This window comes from Dendrobates tinctorius, unplaced genomic scaffold (assembly GCF_039654945.1).
Source record: "Dendrobates tinctorius isolate UK_male_01 unplaced genomic scaffold, ASM3965494v1 ptg000104l, whole genome shotgun sequence".
Taxonomy (NCBI): domain Eukaryota; kingdom Metazoa; phylum Chordata; class Amphibia; order Anura; family Dendrobatidae; genus Dendrobates; species Dendrobates tinctorius.
Genome location: NW_027361772.1, coordinates 1441865 through 1468919, shown reverse-complemented (window position 1 = coordinate 1468919; position 27055 = coordinate 1441865). Strand labels below are relative to the sequence as shown.

At 45.1% G+C, this 27055-nt stretch overlaps 1 protein-coding gene across 3 annotated transcripts; it reads left to right on the top strand.

The window, feature by feature from the left end:
• Window positions 1-1853: 1853 nt before the first annotated feature.
• Window positions 1854-22457, top strand: TMEM150A (transmembrane protein 150A). 3 transcript variants are annotated; one of them, XM_073588577.1, is made up of 8 exons: window positions 1854-2039; window positions 5768-5946; window positions 9774-9821; window positions 10455-10541; window positions 10632-10699; window positions 10927-11054; window positions 11520-11697; window positions 14272-22457. In XM_073588577.1, the coding sequence occupies exons 2-8, from the start codon at window positions 5882-5884 to the stop codon at window positions 14511-14513; spliced, it is 816 nt and encodes a 271-aa protein (XP_073444678.1). In that variant the 5' UTR covers window positions 1854-2039; window positions 5768-5881; the 3' UTR covers window positions 14514-22457. The 3 variants fall into 3 exon arrangements, with proteins under 3 accessions (XP_073444678.1, XP_073444680.1, XP_073444679.1); XM_073588579.1 differs by having other exon boundaries at window positions 1854-2075; XM_073588578.1 differs by lacking the exon at window positions 1854-2039 and adding an exon at window positions 2097-2116.
• The last annotated feature ends 4598 nt before the right edge of the window (window positions 22458-27055 follow it).

Sequence of the window (27055 nt, the reverse complement as noted above, 5' to 3'; positions counted from 1 at the left end):
AGTTAGTCAGCGGAGGGTGAAGTGTGCAGACGTGGAGGGAGAAGCTGGAGGTTGAGCTAGGAAGGAAAGCTCCCTCAGCTTGAGAGCGCATGAACTGGAGCCTGGTCTCCACGGTTGTACGGATGCTAATGGTCCTACAACAGATACCAGAAGAGTAGGAAGCTGTAAATGCCCTACTCCCATCTAAGACTTGAGGCACAACAGTAGCTTGGATAGAGAGCCAGGACTCAGAAAGAGAGGAGTCCCCGAGAGAGGCTACAGCTGTCTTCCGTGCAAGTAAGGTTCTTGGGAACATCTGACAGGAGGAACTTCAGAGAAACTTAGTACTGGAGTGCTTCATTCAAACCAGCGTTAGGAAGGAGACTGCACAGCCCGTCTGCTGAGAGAGAATCCCTGAGTTGCTTCCAGGCTAGCCTGCTCCGTTACCATCTGTAATCAGGACCCTGGATTGCAGTTATCAAGTAAAGGTACAGAAATTGCACCCCGCTGTGTCTTGTCTGCTTCCTACCTTTCCAGCACTGCTACATCCCTGTGCCAACTACATCTACACTGCCCTGGGGCTATAGCATCACCTGTGGGGAGCTATTACATCTTTGCTGCACCATACCATCAGTCCCAGCGGATCTGTCTGCAGCGTGGGCTTAACATCTCCTTTGCCGAGCACCACAGGTGGCATAACGAACTATTCCATTCCATTAACTACATTCCCCCATTACTTGGGCGCCCAGGGCCACAGACCAGGTCACCGCTGCTGTGACACATTTCCCGGACACCGGCCCGGTACCGAGTACCCCACAGCCCTGGGAGGGCGACCCACTGGCAGGAAGCCTGTGCCGGCCAAGAGGTGGGTGAGGACTGGCAGGAAGCCTGTGCCGGCCCAGGGGAGGGTGAGTACTGAAAGGAAGCCTGTGCCGGCCCAGAGGAGGGTGAGGACTGGCAGGGAGCCTGTGTTGGCCTAGGGGAGGGTGAGTACTGGCAGGAAGCCTGTGCCGGCCCAGAGGAGGGTGAGGACTGGCAGGGAGCCTGTGTTGGCCCAGGGGAGGGTGAGTACTGGCAGGAAGCCTGTGCCCAGACCAGGGGAGGGTGAGTACTGGCAGGAAGCCTGTGGCGGCGCAGGGGAGGGTGAGCCGGCCCAGGGGAGGGTGAGTACTGGCAGGAAGCCTGTGCCGGCGCAGGGGAGGGTGAGTACTGGCAGGAAGCCTGTGCCGGCCCAGGGGAGGGTGAGTACTGGCAGGAAGCCTGTGCCGGCCCAGGGGAGGGTGAGTACTCACTTTATTTATTTGAGATATTTTACATTGTTTGTGGTCCACTTTCCTGATAGTGAAGACCCCTTAATTGACCAGGCATTGCTATTTTTATCTGCCTTCCAAGAGTGGTAATCATTCATTACATAACATCACTTTTTCATGTCTGCGGCTTTTTTTTTAAGGTTCCTGCTATTTTGGGAACAGGTAATTAAAAGATTAATTTTTTGTGACACTTTCTGAACGGATGTACTAAATAAAATTGCTTTTGTGTTGTCGTGAACACAGCGATGCCAAGTATGGAGAATTTCGCTTTTGATGCAGTTTTAATCGAGAAACATTTTGTTTTTATGTGAACATGTACCAGGTACAAACTGTTACTATTTACAATAGAAAGTGAACGTGACCTCCAGCTACTAAGTGCAGGTTACATTTGTACGGCCATAAGAAGCCGCACAGAACAGGCAGGGAGTCGGGACACGCTGCGGCATTACTCCGTCCCTCTCACTGTGAGGCGCTGTTTACACGCCGCCGAGCACACCCTATGACGTCACCGCGCCGAGCACTCCACATACCTCCGCACGTCAGGACGTTCCTGACAATCTTATTACCTGTTACGTGACGCCATCGCCGCAGGGGCAGCTGGATAACGTAGTCCGCTTTGTCTTTAGCCGCTATACTGAGAGGACATCTGTGCACTACAATTCCCGTGAGCCACCGCGATGTAATGCACTTTAATGAGTTGAAGGTCTGCTCAGTGAAGGCTCCGGGGGACCCAGGGGCATCTGGGAGCGGGTGTGTATACATGGGGGACGCCGGTATAAACGCTGTGTACGTAGTGGGGGATGGGGAGGACTGCAGATGAGTGTATTGTACGTGATGTCATACCGTGTCCTTCTTGTCTTCGTGGTGTGGAGTGTGCCCTGCATGCTGCAGCTGTCCGCCTGTCAGTGTGTGCATGTATTATATACATCGTGTACATGTGTGCAGCTGTTATGGATGGCTGTATAGCACTGTGCACATATTACACAGTGTGTACATTGTCATGTACATACAAGCAGATGTGTATATAAATATGTACATAATCCTATCTATATATATAAACGCCTTATCATGTCTGTCTGTAACCAAAATCCCACTGCGCTGATTGGTCGCAGCTGCCAGGCCGCAACCAATCAGCAACAGGTGCAGTGCGCAGGCGCAGTCCGCAATTAGCAGGACACATGCCACCGCTACCGTGCCGTCGGGAGAGCAGCGGCTCCAGCCGCTGATCTCCCGACAGTTGCCGCAGGTCATCTCCGGGTGCACGGGCGTCAGCGGCCAGAGATGCCCTGCGCTAGCCAGTACCCAGGGTCCAGAGGAGCGGAGACTCCTTCGGACCCTCGGTACCATAAACGTGTAAACAATAGGATTAAACTAAAAAATAGTGATATACTCGCCTTCCGACGGCCCCCAGACTTTGTCCCGCCTCTCCACGCCGCCGGCATCTTCCGTTCCCAGTACTGCTTTGCGCAAAATACCGCTGATGACGTCGCGCTCTCGCAAGAGGACGTGAGCAGCGGTCACTATTTTTTATTTTAATCTGCCGCTGGCCATATTCTAGAGTACCCGATGCTTTAGAATCGGGCCAGCAGCTAGTGTATGATATAGATGCATGCATACATATGACGTGTGTATATATATATATATATATAAAATATGATCTGATATATATTACATTACACCTTATATGTGTGTAGTTATATAATAGTCATATATAGGATTAATGTATGTACACATGTATGTAGTATGTATGTGTTATGTCTGGGAGTATTGTACAACTACTCATGTGAGGGGTGCGCCCGCATACAGATATAATATAAAATGTTATACATGTATATAATAGCCCTAAGTACATGAGATGTGTGTGAACGTATATGAAATCTCAGACCATACTTAGTGTGGTCGAAAGTGTTGGCGCCCTTGAACTTATTCCAGAAAATGATTTCAGTTACAGATGTTTTGTTATACACGTTTATTTCCTTTGTGAACAACTCCAAAAAAAAAAAACCGAGGTAAAAAAGGCAAATTGAGTATCATTTCACACAACCCCCCCAAATGGTTCAGACAAAATTGTGGGTAAACAGATTTATTTCAAGCTTGCAATGCTCGTTCAAACTCGCCTGTGGCAAGTAACAGGTGTGGACAATATGAACAATTTCAAGAGTGTAAACGCTCTCAGCATTGTGTAAAAAAACATATAATCACGCGTCGTATACATGTGTGTAGCTATTCAATAGCCATGTATAGGATTAGTGTACAAGTGCACACACGTATATGAGATATGTGTGTGTGTGTGTGTATATATGTATGTATCTGACCGATATCAGGCCAGTAACAGGCGCCGACTATATTCAAGCCACTCGGGGCTCATTTTCCAGGCTGTTTACACAGACTGATGAGCAATAATGGAGACAGAATGATCGCCAATATCATAATTCTCACACTATATACACTGCCAGTCATTGGCAGCACATCTGTTTACACAGGGTGATGAGCTGCTGAATCATCCACAATGGGCTATGAGCCCAAGACCCAAGTGCTAACCACTGAGCCACCGTGCTGCCCATTTATATATAGGTATACAGTGCAGTCTGCTGCTGTATTCTAGAAAGGTATACAGATATACACTGGCCCATCAGAGACAAAAAAGGCCACCATTTTGGCCACTTTTGAGAGAACTGGAGTCTACCACTGATGTTCCTGGGAGTGGTCATACTTGCAGTCACATGACAGCCCGGTCTCAATGCCGGGACCAGAAAGTCCAGAAAACGCATGCTGTGCGAGATGTGAGGAATCGCCAGGCTGCAGCCACGTAGAGTGACTGCAGACTTTCATGCCAAACCTGGACAACCCCTTTAAGGAAACTGGTAGAAACTCTTCCTGTGAGGACAGGAAGTATGAAATTTCCCCATTAGCCAGTGAAAAAATTGCAGGATGACTTATTTGGGGTACATATATTTTATTGCTGCACATTTGTCCCCCCAAAAATCTGAGGTATTGGGTACAGATAATATTGGTAATAGAACTGTATAGCTTATGAAATAATGGTTCCAAGTATAACCAGAATGAACGTCTCATGATTCAGTCAGAGTACTCCACATTACGTAATTGGCATCTTATAAATGGCAGCCATGAGATAAAGAAGAAACGAGGCGGAAACTGGCAGTAAACATAAGGCAGAGCTTGCTGTCCTTATCAGCCATTCACAGCGCAGCTTTCATGTTAGTAGAGCAGTTTAAGAAATGAAAGCTGAGCTCTCATTGGTTGCTATCGGCAACAGACCGTATTGATAAATGAGGCCTACGATACCGTGTAGAAATTAGCACTAACGCCGGCCCTTGCGGTGGGCACGAATCTAAGGGACATTTTTATGTTGGTGCTGTAACTGACAGGTCCAATGTGGCTCCAGTATGGGGATGTGAAATCAGTATGTGGAATAATGATGGATTTGGTTTCCACCATTAGTGTTGGGAGTCTGGGATTGTCCTGAAATTATAATTAAAGGGGTTTTCCAGGATTATATTATTATTGTAAACCTAGAAAACCCCTTTAATCCGTGTGTATTATACACAGTAAGCATGGAAAACCCCTTTAATATGAGCAATTTGCCCACAACTTGTTGATGGGCAACTATTTTAGAAGCGTGATAGCTTTAAAAAAAATAAATAAATAAAATTGCAGACATGTCGCAAGCAAGTCACACTTGGCAAAGTCCGGGGCGTCTTGTGCCCGAATCGCGTTATGTCGTGTGTTGTAACACTCGATAGATGCGATATTCTCTGCCATCTTCATGATCAGTGACCACAGTAGCAGCCTATGTCTCATAAGCCGCGTTTACCTCCTATGCAGGGTTAGGACCACCGCCTATCCTGAGAACGTGGGCTGAAGGCTCCCTCGTCTGAATGGAGCTGTAGTGAGTATGTGCGACCATTACTCCTATAGACAACAAATAGAGCAGTGGTCGCACATGCTCACTACTACTACTACGCTCACACAAGGGGGCTCTGTTCTTGTGATTAGTGGGGGTTCTAGCAGTCGGACCCCCAGCATTTGTACATTTATCTATCCTGTGGGTAGGTTCTATCTGCTGTTTTTGGCACATCCTGTTTTAGTTATCTGGAAACTTGTGGATCCGATAATGAATTCAGGTTTGAACTAATGGACCACACGACGCATTATGTGCTTTTGGGGCATTTATAGGAAACTGCGTTAAGGTCGGTAGTGATGAGCAAGCATGCTGGGATAAGGTGTTATCTGAGCATGCTTGTGTCGTAACGTATTTTTCGAGAACGCCGAAAATACTCGATTAAGACACGAGCCTGCTCAGATAACACCTTATCCCAGCATGCTGGCTCATCACTAGTCCATAACTATAAAGATCCATGTGCAATGCCCTTGTGTTATGATGAGTATAACTTTGTTATTATACCTCCGTGGGTCAGAGTACCTGACGATGGTCTCTGCTCTCTTCCCCTATACAGGTGGTCAGTGCAATGCGCCTTGTTCTGCTGGTGAGTGCCTGCTGATGGTTTGCAGTGGAGCTTCCTGCACCTCCAGCTCGTCCCCCTCCCTTGACCCCTGGACCTTCCTCACTAATGACTGGCTGGATTGTCCTGCCCATCAGCTTGACAGCATTTTCCATTCCTGGGATATGGATTGTGTAAGTACCCAGTGTGTTATGCTCTCAGTGGTGGGTTAAAAAATGAACAGGTCAGTAAGAAACTGTTCACACCACCTAAAGACTGAAACACAAAGAAAAAACGCAGTATGACAAACGTGCAAAAATACTCTGCTGTAAAAAATACATAACAGTAGACAGCCAGTGCTAGTAAAAAATGATAACAAGAACAGGGTATTTAGTTGATACATTTTTTGCAAAAAATGTATACGAAGCCACTCCACCACGTCACGGTAACCCTTCTTGGAGCAGTCCTATCTAATGTATTTAAAACCTGATCATGTGAACAATACCTACATGAGCAGGTTTCAGAAAGGCACTGCACGGTATGGGCACGCTGGGCAAAATGGCTCGTGCATGTCCCACAAGAGAGAGGCGGGGATCTCTCGAAGCTTGCATAAGCAAGAAATTAGTGGACTAAAACCACATGAGACATGCACAAGAATGAACAGGTCATTAAGAAACTGTTCACACCACCTAAAGACTGAAGCACAAAGAAAAAACGCAGTATGACAAATGTGCAAAAATACTCTGTTGTAAAAAATACACAGTCCTGTTATGAGCTCATTTTCTGCTCCACCAGTTGAGAGCTCCCCTTCCGTTCTCCTCTGGTGGTGACAGGAGGTAGTGAGGTTGGTTTAATTGTTAGTGATCTGCCACCTGGTGAGGAAGATAATGATTGGATCTCTGGAGTATCAGACTGGATATAAGACAGCCGACGCCCTATCCTGGTGCTGGTGATTCAGTCTGCTTCTCAGGTCTTGGACTCAGCTCTGTTCCAGTCTTCTCAAGTTAAGTTTGTTTTTGCTAATGTTCACACTTGCTCTTGTTGGTCAATTCAGTTTTTTGTGTGGTCAGCCAGCCCGGCTGGGCTGTGCTGAATCTCCACTCTTATTTAGCTGTATTTGCCAAATTGCCTTTTTTTTTTGTCCCTTATTAGATTGGCCTCTTTTTGCTCTGTCTCAGAATGTTTCAGAGTGCTGATGTAGTGGGAGAAGTCTAGTGACTTCAGGGTTAATTTTGCTATCAGTTGTGTTGGACACTTTTGTAGGGTTTTTGGCAGATTGCAGACAGTTAGTTTGGCCCCATCGTTTGCTCAGCCTATTTTCCTGCCTTTGTTTGTGTTTTCATCTTGTTTCACAGTCAATACATGTGGGGGGCTGTCTTTCCTTTGGGGTCTGCTCTGGGGCAGTTAGTTTTCCTCTTTTCCTGCTTTAGGCTTATTTAGATCTCTGGTTGTGACGGGGCGTCTAGGACCACCGTAGGAACGCTCCACGACTGCTGCTAGTTGCGTGTTAGGATCAGGGGTCTGCAGTCTGCATAGTTACCAACCTCTTTGGTTTTCTGAGACTTAGCTTGTGTTGTTTTTTCTCCTCGGCGACCCGTTCATAACACAGTCCTATCTAATGTATTTAAAACCTGATCATGTGAAATACATTAGATAGGACTGCTTCAAGAAGGGTTACCGGGACGTGGTGGAGTGGCTTCGTATACATTTTTTACAAAAAACGTATCAATTAAATACCCTGTTCTTGTTATCATTTTTTACTAGCACTGGCTGTCTACTGTTATGTATTTTTGCACGTTTTTCATACTGCGTTTTTTCTTTGTGTTTCAGTCTTTAGGTGGTGTGAACAGTTTCTTACTGACCTGTTCATTCTTGTGCATGTCTCATGTGGTTTTAATCCACTAATTTCTTGCTTATGCAAGCTTTGAGAGATCTGCCTCTCTCTTGTGGGACATGCACAAGAGCCATTTTGCCCATTTTGCCCATACCGTGCAGTGCCTATCTGAAACCTGCTCATGTAGGTATTGTTCACATGATCAGGTTTTAAATACATTAGATAGGACTGCTCCAAGAAGGGTTACCGTGACGTGGTGGAGTGGCTTCGTATACATTTTTTGCAAAAAACGTATCGACTAAATACCCTGTTCTTGTTATCATTTTTTTACTAGCACTGGCTGTCTACTGTTATGTATTTTTTACAACAGAATATTTTTGCACGTTTGTCATACTGCGTTTTTTCTTTGTGTCTCGGTTGTGGGTGTCTAGTTTAGGTTTAGGCTCCATTTAAAGTTTGTGATGAGGTTCGGTTTGCTGTACATAACTGCCCAATGTAGAGGTGTAACTTAAAGCAACTGAGCCCCAGTGCAAAGTGTATAACGGGTCAATGTAGAAATACAAAAGTCACCAGCCTACCACTACAAGGTAATAGCTTGATGGTTGGGTGCGATGCAATGATAAAGGTGTGAGCCGGTTCTCAGCTTGTTGGTATTTCCAGCAAACATCCACCTTTGAAAAAAGTTAAAAAAAAATTTAAAAAAAATTTGTGATCACACTGAAATTTCAAAGACAATTCTTTTTTTTAAAAGAAACACTTTTCCTACGTGTTTGGAGCCCATGCAGAACCCTTTGTCATAGCGCTATGACAGTGTGAACAAGCTTCTTACAGAGTCTGATATGAGAGGATTTGCTGACTCCTGTCATTATAGACCTATTTAAGAGGCTCATTCACAATTCTAGTGCTATGACGAAGTGACATGCATGGGATTGAAACGCGTAGGAATTTTTTTTATTTTTTATTTTTTCCTACACGTTTCAAACCCATGCAGGTCCTTTCGTCATAGCACTCAAGTGGCGTATGATTGTAGAATTGTCTGCGGATGTCCTTGACTCTGCAAAGATACTTGTGGCACCACCCATGGATATACAAGAAGTGTCTGTAATGGAAAAACTTTGATTCATAATGCCTGAAAACATGAAATATATATTACTGGTGGTTATGGGAGGCTGTGGTCAATGTCGACACATAGGGAGCAGTGTGCCGCCGTGGCGATAGAAGAGGGACTGTTCAAGCCGATATAGTAGAGAGGATGTGGGTGTGAAGATGGAATTATTTCTCGTAGGAAGTATGCTGTGTGGTCAGACAAGATAACTGTGGTTTCTCAAGATTAATGGAGGACATGCTATACTGATATAGAGCTGACAGAAGTTCTAGTAACCATTCTTCTAGAAAAGGGCGCACCAGAAGTAAAGCGCATTTAAAGGACATGATGACCCTGGCGGTCCCTTCCAACTCTAACATCCTATGAATCTAAACTGCCTCTACTGACTACTGTCTTGTGCTTTTGTGTTCTCTGTTAGGACATATAGATGTAAATTTTGTAACCATAACACAGAGCTGTTCTGAATTTGAAGGATCTATCTTATTGCATTGCATGGATGTTCCCCTGTATTTTGGTTGGTACTATGTAAATCTTCACTTTGGGTTGTCCAAATTCTGGTTCTTCCAAATAGTTGAAAAATGAACCCGTGGTAGTCCAACACATATACTTACCTACCGGACCCCGGACATTCGTCTTTAGTGCTGTCGGTGTCTCCTGAGGTGGGGAATATCATGTGACCAATGCTGTAGCCAATCAATGGGGGCTAATTGGCTTCAGCAGTCACCAGACGCCTCCCATGGACGGAGGTAGGTTCGAGCAGACAGACGGGGACGTTGGCTGGAGTACAGAGGAATGACTGGGGTCCAATAGATGTTTCTTATTTTAGGATTACCATTGGCCTAGTGACATCACGTCTATAGACATCTGCCGGCACCCATGCGCTCCGGAAGGTGTCATGCACCTCACTTGTATCAAATAGGATTGGTGCGTGATACTTGCCAGGAGATATTTGTAGACATGTTGTCACTGGTCCCTTCACGTATTACCCCTGTATGCGCTGAGTTGAGGGTGCAACTTACTTATATGTCACAATGGATTGGTAGACTTCTGGTAATTACTTTTTATGGTCTTCTTTCTTCCAGGTACGCAATGGCTGTGATGAACCATCACGTGTGCCCTGTAGAGAATTGGTATAAAACACGCTAACAACACTTTTCTTCCAATGTAACATAGTAACATAGTTTTGAAGGCTGAAGGAAGACCTTATGTCCATCTAGTTCAGCCTATTTTTAGTGCTGCTGTTCTGCATTGTTGATCCTGGGGAAGGCAAAAAACCCACAGAGTAGAAGCCAATTTTCTCCATAGGGAAAAAAATTCCTTCCCCTAAGCTGGGTCAACCATCTACCTATAATATTATGTTATTCGTAACCTTCTATACTGTATAATTATTGATCTCCATAGCCAATGGTGCAGAGACATTTATTCAATCAATGCAATGTGGTGTGCAGCCCTCTTCTCAGTGATGTAAGGATGAGTGTACTCCAGGTCGTAACTCCACACGTGGCCCTGCTTATGTGCAACGAGACCTGGAATCAGTGGGACCACGTCTTGGGATGAGGGTGAAAAGAGAGGGCCTGGGTAGTTCCGCATAAGAAGCATTATGCATATCCCACTACATACAAGTCTGTAAAGGCTGAAATATATTGGGAGTATTTTTAGTTTTCATGACATAGGCCAGGTACTGGCCAAGCTTGCCTTAGTATAGTGATATAGGTAAAGTCCTGTTTCCTTATGTAATCACATTGGATGGGCCTTCTCCGCAGGACGTACAACGAGACGTGTTCCGATGACAATGCTAAGCAGGGGACACCTAAGACTTGCTGCACTCTGGATGATGTCCCCCTTATCAGGTGACTTATGGGCTTTACCGGCATATTTCCATTCTCACATACATTTAGTTGTAGTGACAATCTGTTTTGTTTTTTGGGGGGTCCAACCAGTAAGTGTGGGACATACCCACCTGAGAGCTGTCTCTTCAGCCTGATTGGAAATGTTGGAGCTTTTATGGGTGAGTGCTTCCCGGGAAGTGTGGTGTATCTTCACTGTCCACATTTTCCACCAGTGTCCTCCCCTTCTATCCACACTGACATCAATTCCCCTGTCCCTTCTCCCACCACGCTTTCATCCCCGCACCCATCCCATTGCCATCTTTCTACCCTAGCATGTCTCTTCCCATTCTTCTCCTGTTCCCGTGTCCTCTGTCCCTCCCTCCTCCCTGACTCTCCTTTCTCTCAGTGGTGATCATCTGTTTGCTGAGATACAGTCAGGTCATCGAGCTCAGCCACAACTCCTGGCTGAACATGGTTGCTCTGATCTCCGGCTGCACCAACGCGGCAGGACTAGTGGTAGTGGGAAACTTCCAGGTAAGTTCCCAAAAGTTTGTATGTCTGTGCTATCACATACTGTATCGTGTTCCACTTTCCTGTAAACTTTTCTGTTGAAGCTATTCTTTGCCAGCTTTTTAAAGTTCTTCACCTAAATTTCAAAAATCTAATATAATTGGTTGAATTGGGCATGATATGATGCGACAACTACAAGGCTGCTTTTTTTGCTGCCGACACCGAGTCCTTCATGCTGGATAGACTTCATTGCAGCTACAATCTGTTGTATGGGGTTGTCGGGTATTGCTTCCCTAACAGCCAATCTCAATGTATCCAGTGAAGCCTGAAATAGGATTATGGTGATGACGAGGAGACTTGGTGCTACCCAAAAATATAAATTAAGGTGAAAAACTTGTATAACTTGTGATCGTCTTCATACTTTATCTTATACAGGGTGTTTAAGGTGTGGGTACTTTGGGTAATGTAGTTTGTAATTGTTCCTGGCAGGTGGATTATGCCAAGTCTTTACATTACATTGGCGCAGGAGTGGCATTCCCAGCCGGACTGTTGTTTGTATGTCTTAACTGCATCCTCACTTACCATCTGGCTGCTAGTGCTCTAGACTACTGGGTAGGACATCTGCGTGTCAGCCTGACCACTGTGGCCTTAATATCACTTGTCCTGAGTATCCTTTACATACGGAGAAAAAAAATCAACAAAATGTATGTATGGGTAATTGGTGTACTGTTGTGTGTCAATGTTTTCTCTGCAGGCCTCACTATCCAATCCTTGGTTTTTCTGTGCTGATCACTGGTGAGGGCCCAGGTAAATACCTCTGTACAGCACCACCCTCCAATAACATTCTCCCTCTTTCCACCTTTGGCACTAGCTTTCTACCACCTCCTTCCTTCCATTGCAAAACCTTTGTTCCCCTTTCTACCCCTCACCACTGACATCCGCATCCTTACCCTTTCCACCCAGCTCCCACTGGCAGCAGCATTTTTGCCCTTTCCATCCCTCCACCAGTGACAGCAGCATTCTCGTCTTTTCCACCACTAACATCTAGTATTGTGAGGAAAGAGGGAGACACAAGCGCAATATAGGGTCTTATCCCACAAATACAGTAAGCAGTTTGACAAAAAACTGCTCACCTGGTAGTAGGTATTAAAAGCATGTATAGATAAGGGCTGCCGCAGATCCACAAGTCGGTCACCGACTATCTGAAACAGAACTCTGCAAAGGAATGCATGGATTTCGTCCACGCTGCCCAAATGATGAAATTCCAGAAGGTTAATAACATTTGACAGTGGTTTATTCTACCCATTTCAAGGTTTTTTGCAACCTCTTCTTCAGGATATACCACATGAAGATACATAGGTGGTGCATTAAGTACACACAGATTTAAAAAAAATGAGCTCCAAACCGTCAGATGACACATGTCAAAGTTCATAGTTAGCAGACAGTATAAATATTCATAGTAATAGTTAGAAGCTGTTCTTATATTGACATGTCTATTTTAATTTCACAGGTTGTTGAACAAAAGGAAAAAAATAAGGAAAATTGAAAAACACACATATACTGAGCAAGAAAAGCAAATCTCCGACACGAACTGCTAAAGATATGCCTCAGCTGCCTCCAGATCTGCTGCCTGACAATTAGACCACTCGGCTATACTGACAAGTTCCTGCGGCAGATCTGGAGGCAGCTGAGGCATATCTTTAGCAGTTTGTGTCGGAGATTTGCTTTTCTTGCTCAGTATGTGTGTGTTTTTTAATTTTCCTTATTTTTTTCCTTTTGTTCAACAACCTGTGAAATTAAAATAGACATGTCAATATAAGAACAGCTTCTAACTATTACTATGAATATTTATACTGTCTGCTAACTATGAACTTTGACATGTGTCATCTGACTGTTTGGAGCTCATTTTTTTGAAATCCGTGTGTACTTAATGCACCACCTATGTATCTTCATGTGGTATTTCCTGAAGAAGAGGTTGCAAAAAACCTTGAAACGGGTAGAATAAACCACTGTCAAACGTTATTAACCTTCTGGAATTTCATCATTTGGGCAGCGCGGACGAAATCCACGTATTCCTTTACAGAGTTCTGTTCCACCACTAACAACATCAGCATTTTTCCACTTTCTACCCCTCCACCTCGGACAGCAACATTTTTCCACTTTCCACCCCTCCACCGCTGGCAGAAACATTTTTCCACTTTCCACCCCTCCACTGCTGGCAGAAACATTTTTCCACTTTCCACCCCTCCACCACTGGCAGAAACATTTTTCCACTTTCCACCCCTCCACCGCTGGCAGAAACATTTTTCCACTTTCCACTCCTCCACCACTGGCAGCAACATAGTCTAACTCTTTTCACACCTCTACCACAGACAGCAGCATTTATTCCTTCTCCTTTCTAGCCGCAGCATTTTTACCCTTTCCACACCTCCACCACTGTTGTCAACATTTATAGTTTCCAGACTCCCGCTGAACTATTTCCTCAGTACACCACAGGTCCATCAGCCTCTTCAAGCCACAAAAGCTGCACTGAAAATGCAGAATTGGCATATTTTCAGACAGCGTAAGTTCCTGTTTTGTCCCAATTCCCAGCACTTGGAGGCATTCATGGCTCACACTTTGAAAAGCCTAGACTAAACAACATGAATGCGCTCTGTTTTGTCTTGGTGTATGATGCAAAATATCAGTCAGAGCTTTTTGTGATATAACATATCAAATTTCTTGCCTAGATATAGAGTTACAGAGTAAGTAAACTTTATTTTTTATTGTTATGAATCTTCGTAATATACTGCGGTACCTTATTGTGTTTCATTCTCTTTGAAACACCATGCTGAATTGCTGTTTTAACTTCCTAGTTCATGACCTTTTAGAAGCTGCTTTGAACTGCTGCTCTAGCAAGAATCTGTACTCAAACGTTATTTACAAATCCGTTCCCTGTCTGAGCACAGATTGGAGCAGAGACACTCACCAACAGGGAGTGATTGTAAATAGTGTTTGAGCAGCAGATCACAGCAGCTTGTAAAAGAGCATGAACTAAGCAGGTAAATCTGAGCTTTCATCATGGTGTTTTGATAGGGAATGAAGCAAAATAAGGTAATAATTAATATAGTTTCAAAGGCAGATTATTACTTATAAAATATGTTAGTTACTCTTTTAAATTGTGAATTTTCGGCTGTGCTCGGCCAGGACCATAGAGGACAATTTGTGTGTCCGACTATATTACCCTTAACTTTATACCCAGGTGGCGTTTTTTTCATCCATGAAAGCTTCCTCCTTCAACATCTGGCTGCAATCTGCGAGTGGATCTTCGTCCTGGACATATTGGTCTTTTATGGAACCTTTGCTTACGAGTTTGGTTCAGTTTCCACGGACACAATTATGGCGGCTCTGCAGAGCGCGGCTGCGCGTAGTTGTAAGTCACCGGGAAGCAGCAGCACATCCACCCACCTCAACTGTAATCCTGAGCGGATTGCCATGATTTAAGAACAATGTGGTAATGGGCCACTGACCTTACCAGTCCCAACACTCAGGATTATTTTTAAGACTTTTTATTTTTGTTTTTACCAAATATCTAAAAGAAATGTAAGCCAATTTTAACTCTTTTTACAGCCGGATAGGCCTATGGCCGTCTTGACGGGCAGCGAATGGGTTATGTAAAACAAAAGTATTCACAAAGTCTCACATTTTTCATGTACATTGTCACATCTAACACTTTTTGGGGACTCTTTTTGTATTGACTTGTACTTTTTTTTTTACATTTTTTTACATGTAAAAGTATTTTAAAGTACTGCCATTGCTTAAAGGGAACCTGTCACCAGGTTTGGCCGATACAGCCACCGCCTTTCAGGCTGTGTGCCCACGTTGCGTTTTTTTAAGCATTTCAGCAGAGTTTGTGCCGGCTCAAACGCTGCAGAAACGCTTAAAAGAAGCTTCAAATTAATTTGCATGCGTTTTTGCCTTTTTGTGCCACTGCATGCGTTTTTAAATGCTCAGGAATCGCTTAGCGGCTAAAAACGCAGCATGCTCATTAATTTCCACATTGGGGAAGGAAAAACGCTCAGCAATGTTCCCAGAAAACGTGCGTCAAAAAACGCATCAAAAACGTGTGTCTTTTGTGCAAAAAACGCACAAGAAACGCGCGGAAAAAAGACGCACGTTTTCTGGGAAGGGGATCAGTTTCCTGAGCGTTTAAAAGCACTAACGTGGGCACATAGCCTTAGGGCTTATCTGCAGCATTCTATAATGCTGTAGATAAGCCCCCGATCTGACTTGCAAGATAAGAAAAATAACTTATTATACTCACTCGGGGGGCTGTCCGCTCTGATGGGTGTTGCAGGTCCGGGTCTGGCTCCTCCCATCTTCTTGCGATGCCGCCCCCTCCTGCTTGCTTCATGGCTCCCCGACATCGCTCTCCTGCGCAGGCGCACTTATCTGCCCTGTTGAGGGCAGAGCAAAGTACAAAGTACTGCATTGCGCAAGTGCTGGGTCTCTGACCTTTCCCGGCGCCTGCGCACTGCAGTACTTTGCTCTTCCCTCAACAGGGCAGAGAAGTACACCTGCGCAGGCGCGCGATGCAGAGGAGCCATGAAGCAAGGGGAGGGCGGCGATCATAAGAAGATGGGAGGCCCCGGACCTGCGACAGCCATCGGACTGGATCGCCCTACAGGCAAGTATAATAAAACTTATTTTTCTTATCTTTCAGGTCGGAACGGGAGCCTATCTACAGCATTATTGAATGCTGTAGATAAGCCCTGAAAGGCGGTGGCTGTATCTTATATCGGCCAAAACTGCTGACAGGCTCACTTTAAAACATGTGGAACCTGCTAAACCTGTAGTTATAATGCTCTAGTATTATGCGGATTCAAAAGGAATTAGTGATACGCTTTACTTTATCATTTACATTGACTTAGTTCGGGAAGTAGCATTCATAAAAGTGTGGCATATAGGACGGGAGCGCGGTAAAAGCTGGGGCGCTTACAAGGTGCTCATAATGGGTTCAGTGAATGGGCCATATGTGCAGTCTAGCGGGAATAGTCCTCTGAACTCAAGTTTTGGGGTAGCAGGTGTAGTTAACTCATTTAGTGCCTACTATATTATCTCTTAATGGGCATTTCGTAGATGTCCCTTTTAAGTGCCGTATTACTTTAAATGGATATTTGGTCGAAAATACTATCTTGATAAGTGGGGTTCCCTTATGATGGGCGTTCACTGTTCCCATTTGCTCTGTTGGCCAGCCAAAGTTGTCTGCGGTAAGGAGCAGCTGTAGAAATTAATGCTTGCTTGTCCGTTTCCACAATTCGCTAAGGCCTGTTTCACACATCAGTTTTTTTGTGTCAGTTAAAATCCGCCAAAATGGCAGAAAGCGGATCCGCTGTTAACTGAGGTGAACGGATGCCACCGGACTGTTTTTTTGATGGATCCTTAAAGGAACCGCTGCCCGGGAAGGAGAGAGAGCGAGAGAGTTTTTTTTCTGTCCGCCAGAAATGATTTCACGGTTAAATTTCCTCCTGACTTCATTCCTCCGGGCATGCGCTCTATAAAAATGCGGATCCTGCAGTACAAAAAACGTTACATGGTCCGTCCAGGCATTTCGGCGGACGCAAAAAAATTGACGGATCCGCAAAAAAACGGATCCAACGGATGGCCATCCGTCAAGATCCGCCGGTAATGCAAATCAATGGGGGAAAAAACGGATCCGCCAAAAAAAAAGGCGGATCCGTTTTTTTGCAAAAACGGCGGATTTTGACTGATGGCCAAAAACGGAAGTGTGAAACAGGCCTAAAACTACAGGCAAATATCCTGTGTATAGTCACTATTGCTTATGGTCAAAATACCTCCTTTATAAAGGGACCAGTCAGCTCCTCCAGCATATCTGTTTTACTGAATACTTGTATTCATTATAAAATAATGCCTTTACCTAAAATTCTGTTATGATGTTCCTGTTATTCCTCCTGGAAACCTGGTATTACCATTTGCCTTGTCAATATGACATGTCCCCACATAAAAAAAATAAATAAATAAAAAATAAAGTGTTAAATTAATGCATAGGTGCATAAATTAGCTATGTGGCCAAAATACGTACACAGTACATCAGCACACTGTGACTAATGAATTCATGAACACCAATATTGCTGTAAACGTTAACATGAAATGTACTTAGTTAGCGTTTTTTGATCAAAGAGTGCAAAAGTCGTCCAACAACGTCATGGTGACCCTTTTAGTATGCATGGTCCCTAAACACTAAATGTCTTACCTCTGTATGTGCCAAAATAGCCTCATCTGAATGAGGAGTGAAAAGGAAACCAGGCATAGCTCGCCGTTAAAACCTTGTATGGGAAAGATAGGTGGCTACGGGTGTGGAGCCCTAGAAGCTGGTTTGGCACATGGTGAGGTTGGACATATAGTGGTTAGGGACCATCCATATTAAAAGGTCTCCTTGACGTGGTTGCATGGATTTTGCTCTCTTTGATCAAAAAACGCTAAGTGTCTTTTACGTTTCTAAAGTACTGTATTTATTAGTCGCAAGGTGCTGGTACATGGTGTATGTATTCCCACATAAGTCTGACACACTCAGCAATGTCAATGTATATGGACTTTCTCCTTTGACAAGGTAAATGGTAGTACCCTCGTTAAAACAAGGAATAACCCAATGCACAATTTTAAGACAAAATGCTCCATACATGTTATATTAATTATGGAAACAGGCATGTCAGGAGAGCCAACGCTCCTTGTAGAATATTAGTATTGGATTCATGATGTCATACTCGAATTTCTTTATGGATGCAATCCTATTTTAATAGTGTGTATACACAATTACAATGGGAGTAAGAGATCCCCTATTCATATGATGGTGGATCACTTACTGATTGTTGGGACCATCATCGATCCCAAGAGCAGGGCTCTAAAACTTGGGATCCGGACTTTGCCATGTCTTGAATGGAAAGTGCTCATACTCGCCCTCCACTTCATTCATTTTCTATTAGGCAAAGACAGAAAGCCGAGCGATTTCCGGCAGTCCCATAGACCATGAATGGAGGAGAGGTTGAACATATGCACCTCTGCTCTATTTCTCAAAGCTGTGCAGATTCCAGTCACTTATCAGATCCTAGAGCCTTTTCTCAGCATCGCTGAGGATCCAATCGCTTCTACAGCCATCAGTAAGTTATCATACCTTAGGAATTAAGTATAAGTACTATTAGAATTTTTATCCTAACAATTGGAGATAAAGACTTATTCCCAAAATAGTAAGTTAATATAGTAATACAATTTAAGGTGGCCATAGACATTCAATAAACGTTGGCCCAATGTCATTGAGTTCAGTGGTGCAAGCTGACTATTTAAAGGGGTTGTCCAGCCACGCTAGGTGACTGCAGACTTGTGAATCCTCACATTGCGTACACTGCGAACTGTCAGGATTCTTTACTTGTATTGAGTGAGTCTGCGCACATTTTGCCGGCATGTAACCTCATGTATGCAGATCGCATACTTGCGGTCACATACCCGGCGCCGGAGAATCCTGACAACATACACACTGCGCGCTGTGAGGATTCCCAAGTCTGCACTCAGAGTTACTGCAGACTTTAACCCACATCCTGGACAAACCTTTTAGGGCTCTTTCAGACTTCATTGTGTCCAGTATGTGTGGTGACAGTTTTCACACTGAACAGAGACTCTTACACACGTAAACCCCTTCAAGTGAATGGGTCTGTACATGTCAGTTTGTTTCCATGGACTGTGCCTCACACGTGCACACTGATGACACTTGGTTGATATCTGTGTGTCATCAGTTTGACACCTAACTGCGTCTGAGAAGCAGCGGTGCAGTTAGCGATGTTCCCTTGCGCTGGGTACTGAAGACCACTCTCATCATTCTCCCCTGCTCTGCCAGCGAGCAGGGGAGAAGGTTGAGTTATTTTCAACTGATAACAGCGAGAGCAGGCGTTGGCTGATTGGCCTACTACTCCCATTAGCCTACACCTGTTATCACTAAGTGGGTTCCCCTGTATGTTTGATAACCAGCCAGGCAAAACTGACAGCTGCGGACTGCAACCCTCAGCTGTCATCTTCAGCAAGGCTGGTTATCAAGAATAGAGGGGTCCCCACGCTGTTTTTTTTTTTTTTTTTTTTTATTTATGGGGTCCCCCTCATTTTTGACAACCAGCCTTGCTAAAGCAGATAGCTGGGTGCTGGTTTTGTCAGGCTGGTAAGGGGCCATGGATGCCCCCCCCAGCCTAAAGATAGCAGCCCGCAGCCATCCAGAAAATGAGCATCTACTAGATGCCCCAACTCTGGAGCTTTTGCCTAGCTCTTTCCACTTGCCTATAGTGGTGGCAAGTGGGGTAATATTTATGGAGTTGATGTTAGTAATGGAGAGGCATCTGTAAGACACCTATCCATTACGAATCCTATAGATGTGTGGTAAATACACAGGAAGTATAAAGTCCTTTATTTGAAATAAAACAAAACACTTTTCCATTTTTTTTTTAAATAAACTATATACTCACCTAATGCCCATTCCATTGAAGCCAACGTCTCCTGTAATAAAACAAAAATAAAAAAACAACATCCCTCACCTGTCCGTCGTTCTGGCCCACGCTGTAACCCATGTCCGGTGATAAATAGTTTTCAACCTGGACGGTGTCAGATGTGAGCGTCCAGGCTGAGAACCACTGATGAATGAGCTGCTGTGAACGCAGCATCAGTGAGCAGTGGTGACATCATCGTGGTTACCGCCGGTCACTGATGCTGCGTTCCCAGCCGAGTTGAACTGCAGTGATCTCAACACTGTAAGAAAAAGTCACTGAGTTCAACGCATATCAAAGATCTGTGGAACTCACCGAGCTAAACTGTGGTGACCTCATCACTGACTTTTTCTCACAGTGCTGAGGTCAACACAGCTCAGCCAGGCTGGGAACGCAGGCTCAGTGACCCGCGGTAATCTCAATGAGGTCACCGCTGCTCTCTGAGGCTGCGCTCACAGCAGCTCATTCATCAGTGGTTCTCAGCCTGGATGGTCGCATGCTGACAGCTGAGGGTTGCAGCCCACAGCTGTCAGTTTTGCCTGGCTGGTTATCAAAACTAAGCCTTTTTTTTATTTATTTATAGCGCCGGCTGATGAACACTCTCATTAGCCGCCACCTGCTCTCACTGTTATCAGTTGAATATAACTTCTGAGGCGCAGGGACGTGTGGTACTGGTGCAGCACACGGGCAGCACACAGTTTCAGCACGTATGCCGCAAGTATTACATACACGGACACTGATGTGTCCGGTACTGTTTTTTCTGGTACCAGAAATATCAGGACGTGTGAAATCAACCTTAAAGGGAATCTGTCACCTATTTTTTCCACTATCAGCTGCCGGCACTGCCATCAGGGGCTTATCTACAGCATTCTGTAATGCTGTAGATAAGCCCCAGATGTAACCTAAAAGAGAAGAAAAACGAGTTATATTATTCTCACCCAGGGGCGGTCCGGATCTGGTTTTGGTCCAATGGCTGTCGCGGTCCTGTGCCTCCCATCTTCTAATGATGACGTCCTCTTCTTTGCTTCCCGTCGCGGCTCCTGCACAGGCGCACTGCTCTGCCATGTTGAGGGCAGAGTCCTGCAGTGCGCAGTCGCCGGGAAAGGTCAGAGACACCCAGCGCCTGCGCATTGCAGTGCTCTCCTCTGCCCTCAACAGGGCAGAGCAGTGCGCCTGCGCAGAAGCCACAATGGGAAACAGAGGACGTCATCATTAGAAGATGGGAGGCACCGGACCGCGACACCCATCGGACCAAAACCGGACCGCCCCTGGGTGAGTATAATCTAAGGGTACCGTTACACCTAGCGACTCACCAGCGATCCCGACTAGCGATATGACGCGGTCAGGATCACTGGTGAATCGCTAGGTGGTTGCTAGTGAGCTGCCACACAGGCAGATCTCACCAGCGACATAGCTGGGGACGGGGATCGCTACTTACCTGTCAGACGCGGCGATCCTGACGTCCTCCCGCCCGGCTCCACGCGTCACTCGTCGGCGCCGCAGAAAGTGGCCGATGAGGAATGGTCCAGGAGCTTCTCGCGCGATCAGCGATAACCAGCGGGGGAGCCGGTCGGAGGTAAGTATCACATGCAGCGATATCGCTAGCAATATCGCTGCTACGTCACAAAATCGGTGACTTTACGGCGATATTGCTAGCGATATCGCAGTGTGTAACGGGGGCTTTACTCGTTTTTCAGGTTACATCGGGGGCTTATCTACAGCATTACAGAATGCTGTAGATAAGCCCCTGATGGCGGTGCCGGCAGCTGATAGTCGAAAAAATAGGTGACAGATTCCCTTTAATGTGTATTGGGAGTTTCAATTCTCTCCCAAAGGGTGCTGTCAAGACGTCTGTATAACACGGACGACAATCACATTGCAATGCTCGGACTGAGCTGCGGCTCTCCTGACCTGAGGACGACAGGATGTATTTCTGTGCGGTTGACACGCTTGGGCCAGTCCGTGCACTGCGATGCGATCATTGTCCGTGTTATACAGTCGCCTGACAGCTCTCAAAGGCAGATGTTGCAGAAAGGTGGGAAGAAGGATTGGGCATGTGGAATTTAACACGTCCAATCCCTTTGTTCTCAAAGTATGTTAGCCACCACCAGAATTGGCTGGCATCTCTCCCTACCGAGACCACATTGCATGTGTAGGATTAGGAGGAATCGCTATCAAAGTGTTATGGGTACAGTAACACATAGTAACGATAATGGAGAAAGTCAGTAAAACAGCTGGGATTGTGATAATAGATATTACTGCTGGTGGTGGTTCCCACATGTTTGTATGCAGGCCAATCTGAGTATTTTGTTGCTTTGCAGGCCCCTGGTAGAACTTGATACCTCACAATTTCCATATTTTCTTGACAATTTCTTTTTTTAAACCTAGGCCATGCAGACTTTTTATTTTTTGTTGTTGTTACATGTTAGAAATTGTGTATGCAGGGTGACACCACATTTTTCACAAGTAGAGTATTTGGCAATAAATAAAAAAAAATGAAAACAAAACAGTACACCAGATCTGCCACTGGGTGTCGCAGTGCAAAACTTGACCAGGACAAAGTCAGTGTTCTGTTCCAGCCTCCACTTCAAGGTCGCGTATCCATAAGCCTTAAGTCTTCTTTGTGTACGGCTTTGTTCAGAAAGATCTTTTCCTGGAAAGTGACTGTTGCTGCTTCAGCCGGGTGGGAAGTGATCCTTCCTGTCCGAAACTCTTACAAAACTTCCTCACTGCCACTTGACACTTACGGGAAATGTGGTCGCGAGTCCGGCAGAGCCAGGATTCCTGTCTTCTCTGCTATCCCAGGGGGTCCACGCTGTTCTACATGCTGCTCTAACGGAGGCTGGGAGCCTTGTGTGTTACAGGAGAGCTTTTTCTATTGTTAATAAAGGTGGAATTTTATCAACTCTTCTCTGGTCCATTATTCCTGTCCATCTAATATGATGATCTCCTGACCCCACTTTTCAGGCATGTTGGACTTCACCATCTCCAACGTTTTGTACTAAAAAGGGTGTTCCAGTCTAAAAAAAAAATAAATCACCTACCCACTAAAATTTTGAGGGTCCCACCGATTGTTCTCCAAAGTCGGGAGGAGGAGACCGAAGCAGCGAGGCCCACAAGCACTTCCTTTTCTACAGGTGAGTCAATGACTATCGTCGTCAGTGCCATAGACTTTGAATGGAGCAGCTGGGGGCGTGCGGATAACAAAGGGTAAAATGCATTTCCTCAACAATATCTGAAGGCCCAGGTCCCTTGGGGAAAGAACTGTCTACAATGGGGGTCCGGTGACAGCTTTGTATTGAGAACACCGGCCGGACTAAGCATGCAGGTATGTGTACGCAGGGGGACTTGGGAGGGAGAGCTGGTGGCTGTGGAAAGTGCCTTAAAGGGAATGTGCCATCAGAAAATGACTTCATGCTTAAATCCTGTTTTTAGTTCATCCTTCTAGACGGCACATAAGGGGGTGGTCTTCTTTGACCTTTGCTGGCACAGGATCACAGAGAGGTTAAAAGGCCCCTGCCACCAGCAGCAGCTCCCAGTGTTTTTGCTGTCCCTACAGGGGGTGATGAGAGCTGCTGCTGTGGAAATAATCCTCCTTTACCTTTTTATCTATTGATAGTGTGATATTATTCATATTTGTCTAAAGACCCAGGTTATTTATCCAAGCTACTATCATCGGCTATTGCATGTAAATATGGCTGCATCGCACTGACAGTAGCCAGATTTTTGTGTGCATTAACCCCTTCATGACCGGAGTTTTTTTCGTTTTTCACTCCCCTTCTTCCCGGAGCCATATCTTTTTTATTTTCCGTCAATATGGCCATGTGAGGGCTTATTTTTTGCGGGACGAGTTGTACTTTTGAACGACACCATTGGTTTTACCATATGGTGTACTAGAAAGCAGGAAAACAATTCCAAGTGCGGTGAAATTGCAAAAAAATAAAGTGCAATCACGCACTTTTTTGTTTGGCTTTTTTTGCTGGGTTCAGTAAATGCTAAAACTGACCTGCCATGATGATTCTCCAGGTCATTACGAGTTCATAGACACCAAACATGTCTAGAGTCTCTCTTATCTAAGTGGTGAAAAAAAATTGTGCCATTTTCCGAGACCCATAGCGTCTCCATTTTTCATGATCTCGGGTTGGGTGAGGGCTTATTTTTTTGCGTGCCAAGCTGACGTTTTTAATGATACCATTTTTGTGCAGATATGTTCTTTGATCGTCTGTTATTGCATTTTCGTAATTCTGGCGTTTTGATATTTTTTCTCGCTATGTCGTATAGCGATCAGGTTAATCCTCTTTTTTTTATTGATAGATCTGTTGATTCTGAACGCAGCGATACCAAATATGTGTAGGTTTGATTTTTTTTTTTTTTGATTGGGGCGAAGGGGTGAATTAAACTTTTGTTTTTTTTGGCGCGCTTCAGTAGCCTCCATAGCGCGATCGCCTCTGCTACATAGAGATGATGCATAGATCACCTCTATGTAGTTGAATTACAGCATTGCTATGAGCGCCGACCACAGGGTGGCGCTCATAGCAATCTGCCATCAACAAGCATAGAGGTCTCGAGGATCACGTGACGGGGGTCAGCGTTGCGCGTATTTCCGCCCACGCGCCGGAAGCTCTAATTAAATGCCTCTGTCATCGTTTGACAGCGGGATTTAACTAGTTAATAGGCGCGGGCAGATCACGATTCCGCTCGTGCCTCTTGCGGGCACGTCAGCTGTTTAAAACAGCTGACTTCCCGGCCTTGAGGTGGGCTCACCGCCGTACTATTCCGTCAGCTGGCAGTAAGGGGTTAAATAAAAATATTAATTAAATCTTATTCTTTGGGCTAGTTCTGCAACCCTGGAAGTCAATGCGATTCTGCTGCAGAAATGCACCAAATACGCGTTTTGTTTTTTTTTACCACATCTAATGACATGCTATGGGGAAAATCTGCTGTTTATTTGTTCCTATAAATCCCATCCACGTTGATAGAATTGTAAGATGCTTTACTGACGAAGCCTCAAAAACTCCTGGTGGGCACACAGCCGTGGGCTTCTGTACCCTCCCCGAGGTTATTCCCTGGTCATGAGTGACAAACTGGAAAATGGAAATTGAACCTGCCGGTAATTCATTTTCCAGGAATTCCGAGGACGGCACGCCTATCTTCCTTCCCTTAGGTTTTATTATGTGACATTATGAATAGGAGTTCCTATTAATTTGTATAAACAGCGGGAGGTGCGGATGGCAGGGACCGTCTAACCTTTGTGATCCTGTTCCTGCAAATGTCAAGGAAGACACCTGGTGTGCCGTCCTGAGGGTTTTCCTGGAAGCCAAATTAGCAGTAGGTCTAATTCCCTTTTTTGTGTTACATGTTTGTGTATATATTTTTTTAACATATCAATTTGTATTAATATAAATGGAAATCTTGCCATTTTCACCCTGACCGCTGGGGCTTTTTTTTTTTTTTAAATTATACTCCAAGCTCCTGTACTTTCAGCAGATTCCTTATCGCCAGAGGCAGGGTTACAATGGCTGATAACACAGGATCTGCTGTTCACAACAAGCAATGTCACAGCTGACTCTGCTACACTTCCCTTCACAATGATCTTTGCAAACGCTCATTAGATGCTTCAATACAAAATATAGGCTCAGCATCTGTCTTGCTAACGTACATGCGTTGTTTCCTGAAACACGAAGATAATCTAAAACAAAAACCCTCAGTGGGCAGCATGAGATTTCCATTTTTTTTTTATTTTTAAAGGGAACCTGTCACCCCCTCCACCCAGGGCGTTTTTAAGTAAAAGAGCCACCTTCAGCAGCACTAAGGCTGCACTCTGAAGGTGGCTCTTCTGTTTCTGATCCCTAGTGACGCCGAAATATTGACTTTTATAAATAGGTCCTCATACCTGTAATGCGTCCCATAGGTATGGTGTGTCCCCCTGTATCAGCCGTCCATCATGCCCCTGTTGTGTCTGGGTGCCGCCTCCCAGCTGTACATCATGCCCCTGTATCAGCCGCCTCCCAGCCGTCCATCATGCCCCTGTCTTGCGTCTGGGCGCCGCCTCCAAGCCATCCATCATACCAGTCTTGCATCTGCACGCCGCCTCCAAGCCATCCATCATACCCTTGTGCGCCGCCACCTCCTCCTCTGTTGTATGCCAGCACCTGCACTGTGGCAACAGTTCTCGGGCAGCGCGCACTGCGCATGCCCGAGAACTGTTGTCACAGCGAAGGCGCCAGCATACAACAGAGGATGAGGCGGCGGCGCACAGGGGCATGATGGACGGATGGGAGGCGGCTGATACAGGGAGACACAACAGGGGAATGATGGACGGCTGGGAGGCGGCGCCCAGACACAACAGGGGCATGATGGACGGCTGGGAGGCAGCTGATACAGGGGGACACACCATACCTATGGGACACATTACAGGTATGAGGACCTATTTATAAAAGTCAACATTTTGGCGTTACTAGGGGTCAGAAACAAAAGAGCCACCTTCACAGAATGCAGCCTTAGTGCTGCGTAAGGTGGCTCTTTTACTTAAAAACGCCCTGGGGGGGTGACAGGTTCCCTTTAATAACGATATGAAAAACAAACTAAAAAAATGAATAGTTCATTTTCCAGTGAGAGAGTTCCTTTAAAAACAAAAAAATCACTTTTGATTTGATAAGGAAGACTTCTATTCTTCAATGCCACGACAGGGGAAACATGATAGATTGTCGTCCTCTTTTTAAACTAGACCCTACTTCAAATGGCACCTTTCATTAAAGCCTCATTCAGACTTCTGTTTTTCCTCACATGCGAGAGAAGAAAAAAAAAACAATTCTGATCAGTGTCTTTTTTTTTTTTTTTTTTTACTTGTACCTGGAGAAATAAAACAAATTCTCCATTGTGACAGTCCTTGAAAATCTGATGTCTTCCTAGTACGGTATAAAAAAAAATTTCACGGACCCACTTACATGCATTGCCGATTTTGATCTTATCCTCAAATCAGAATCACGGCCATGTGACTGGCCCCTTAGCGCATGTACCCGTGATAGTCTGTGAAAATCACTGATGGCCCTCATACATGAAGACTGGACGTCTGAATGAGCCCAAACGTTAGTTTCTGCAGAACGGAGGAAGCAATTACATCCCTGACGATGAGATTGGTGTAGGCCTACAAGGTTATGTTCTCCGTGTATATTGTCAGTATCGGCTGAAACACTCCTAAAGTGTGCAGCTACTGCGATCACTTGTTATAGCCGGGGAACCCATTTAGGCCGCAATCACACGGTCAGTATTTGTAAGCCAACACCAGGAGTGGGTGATAAATCCAGAAGTGGTGACGGGTTTCTATTATACTTTTCCTCTGATTGCTCCTCTCCTGGTTTTGACTTAAAAATACTGATGTAAAATACTGACCGAATACTGAACGTGGCCTTATTTGTAGCATCACGTGACAGAATGCCGTGACAGAATGCCTGTCCCTATAATGCACAGACTGGCTGGATCTGATAAATAAAGTGTCTTTCC

What these genes read in the sequence shown, in the direction of transcription:
- TMEM150A (XM_073588577.1), top strand. Translation starts at nt 5,882, where the DNA reads ATGACTGGCTGGATTGTCCTGCCCATCAGCTTGACAGCATTTTCCATT. An exon ending in AAATGTTGGAGCTTTTATGG is followed by an intron (nt 10,700 to 10,926) that starts GTGAGTGCTTCC and finishes CCTTTCTCTCAG; the next exon opens with TGGTGATCATCTGTTTGCTG. An exon ending in CTTAATATCACTTGTCCTGA is followed by an intron (nt 11,698 to 14,271) that starts GTATCCTTTACA and finishes CTTTATACCCAG; the next exon opens with GTGGCGTTTTTTTCATCCAT.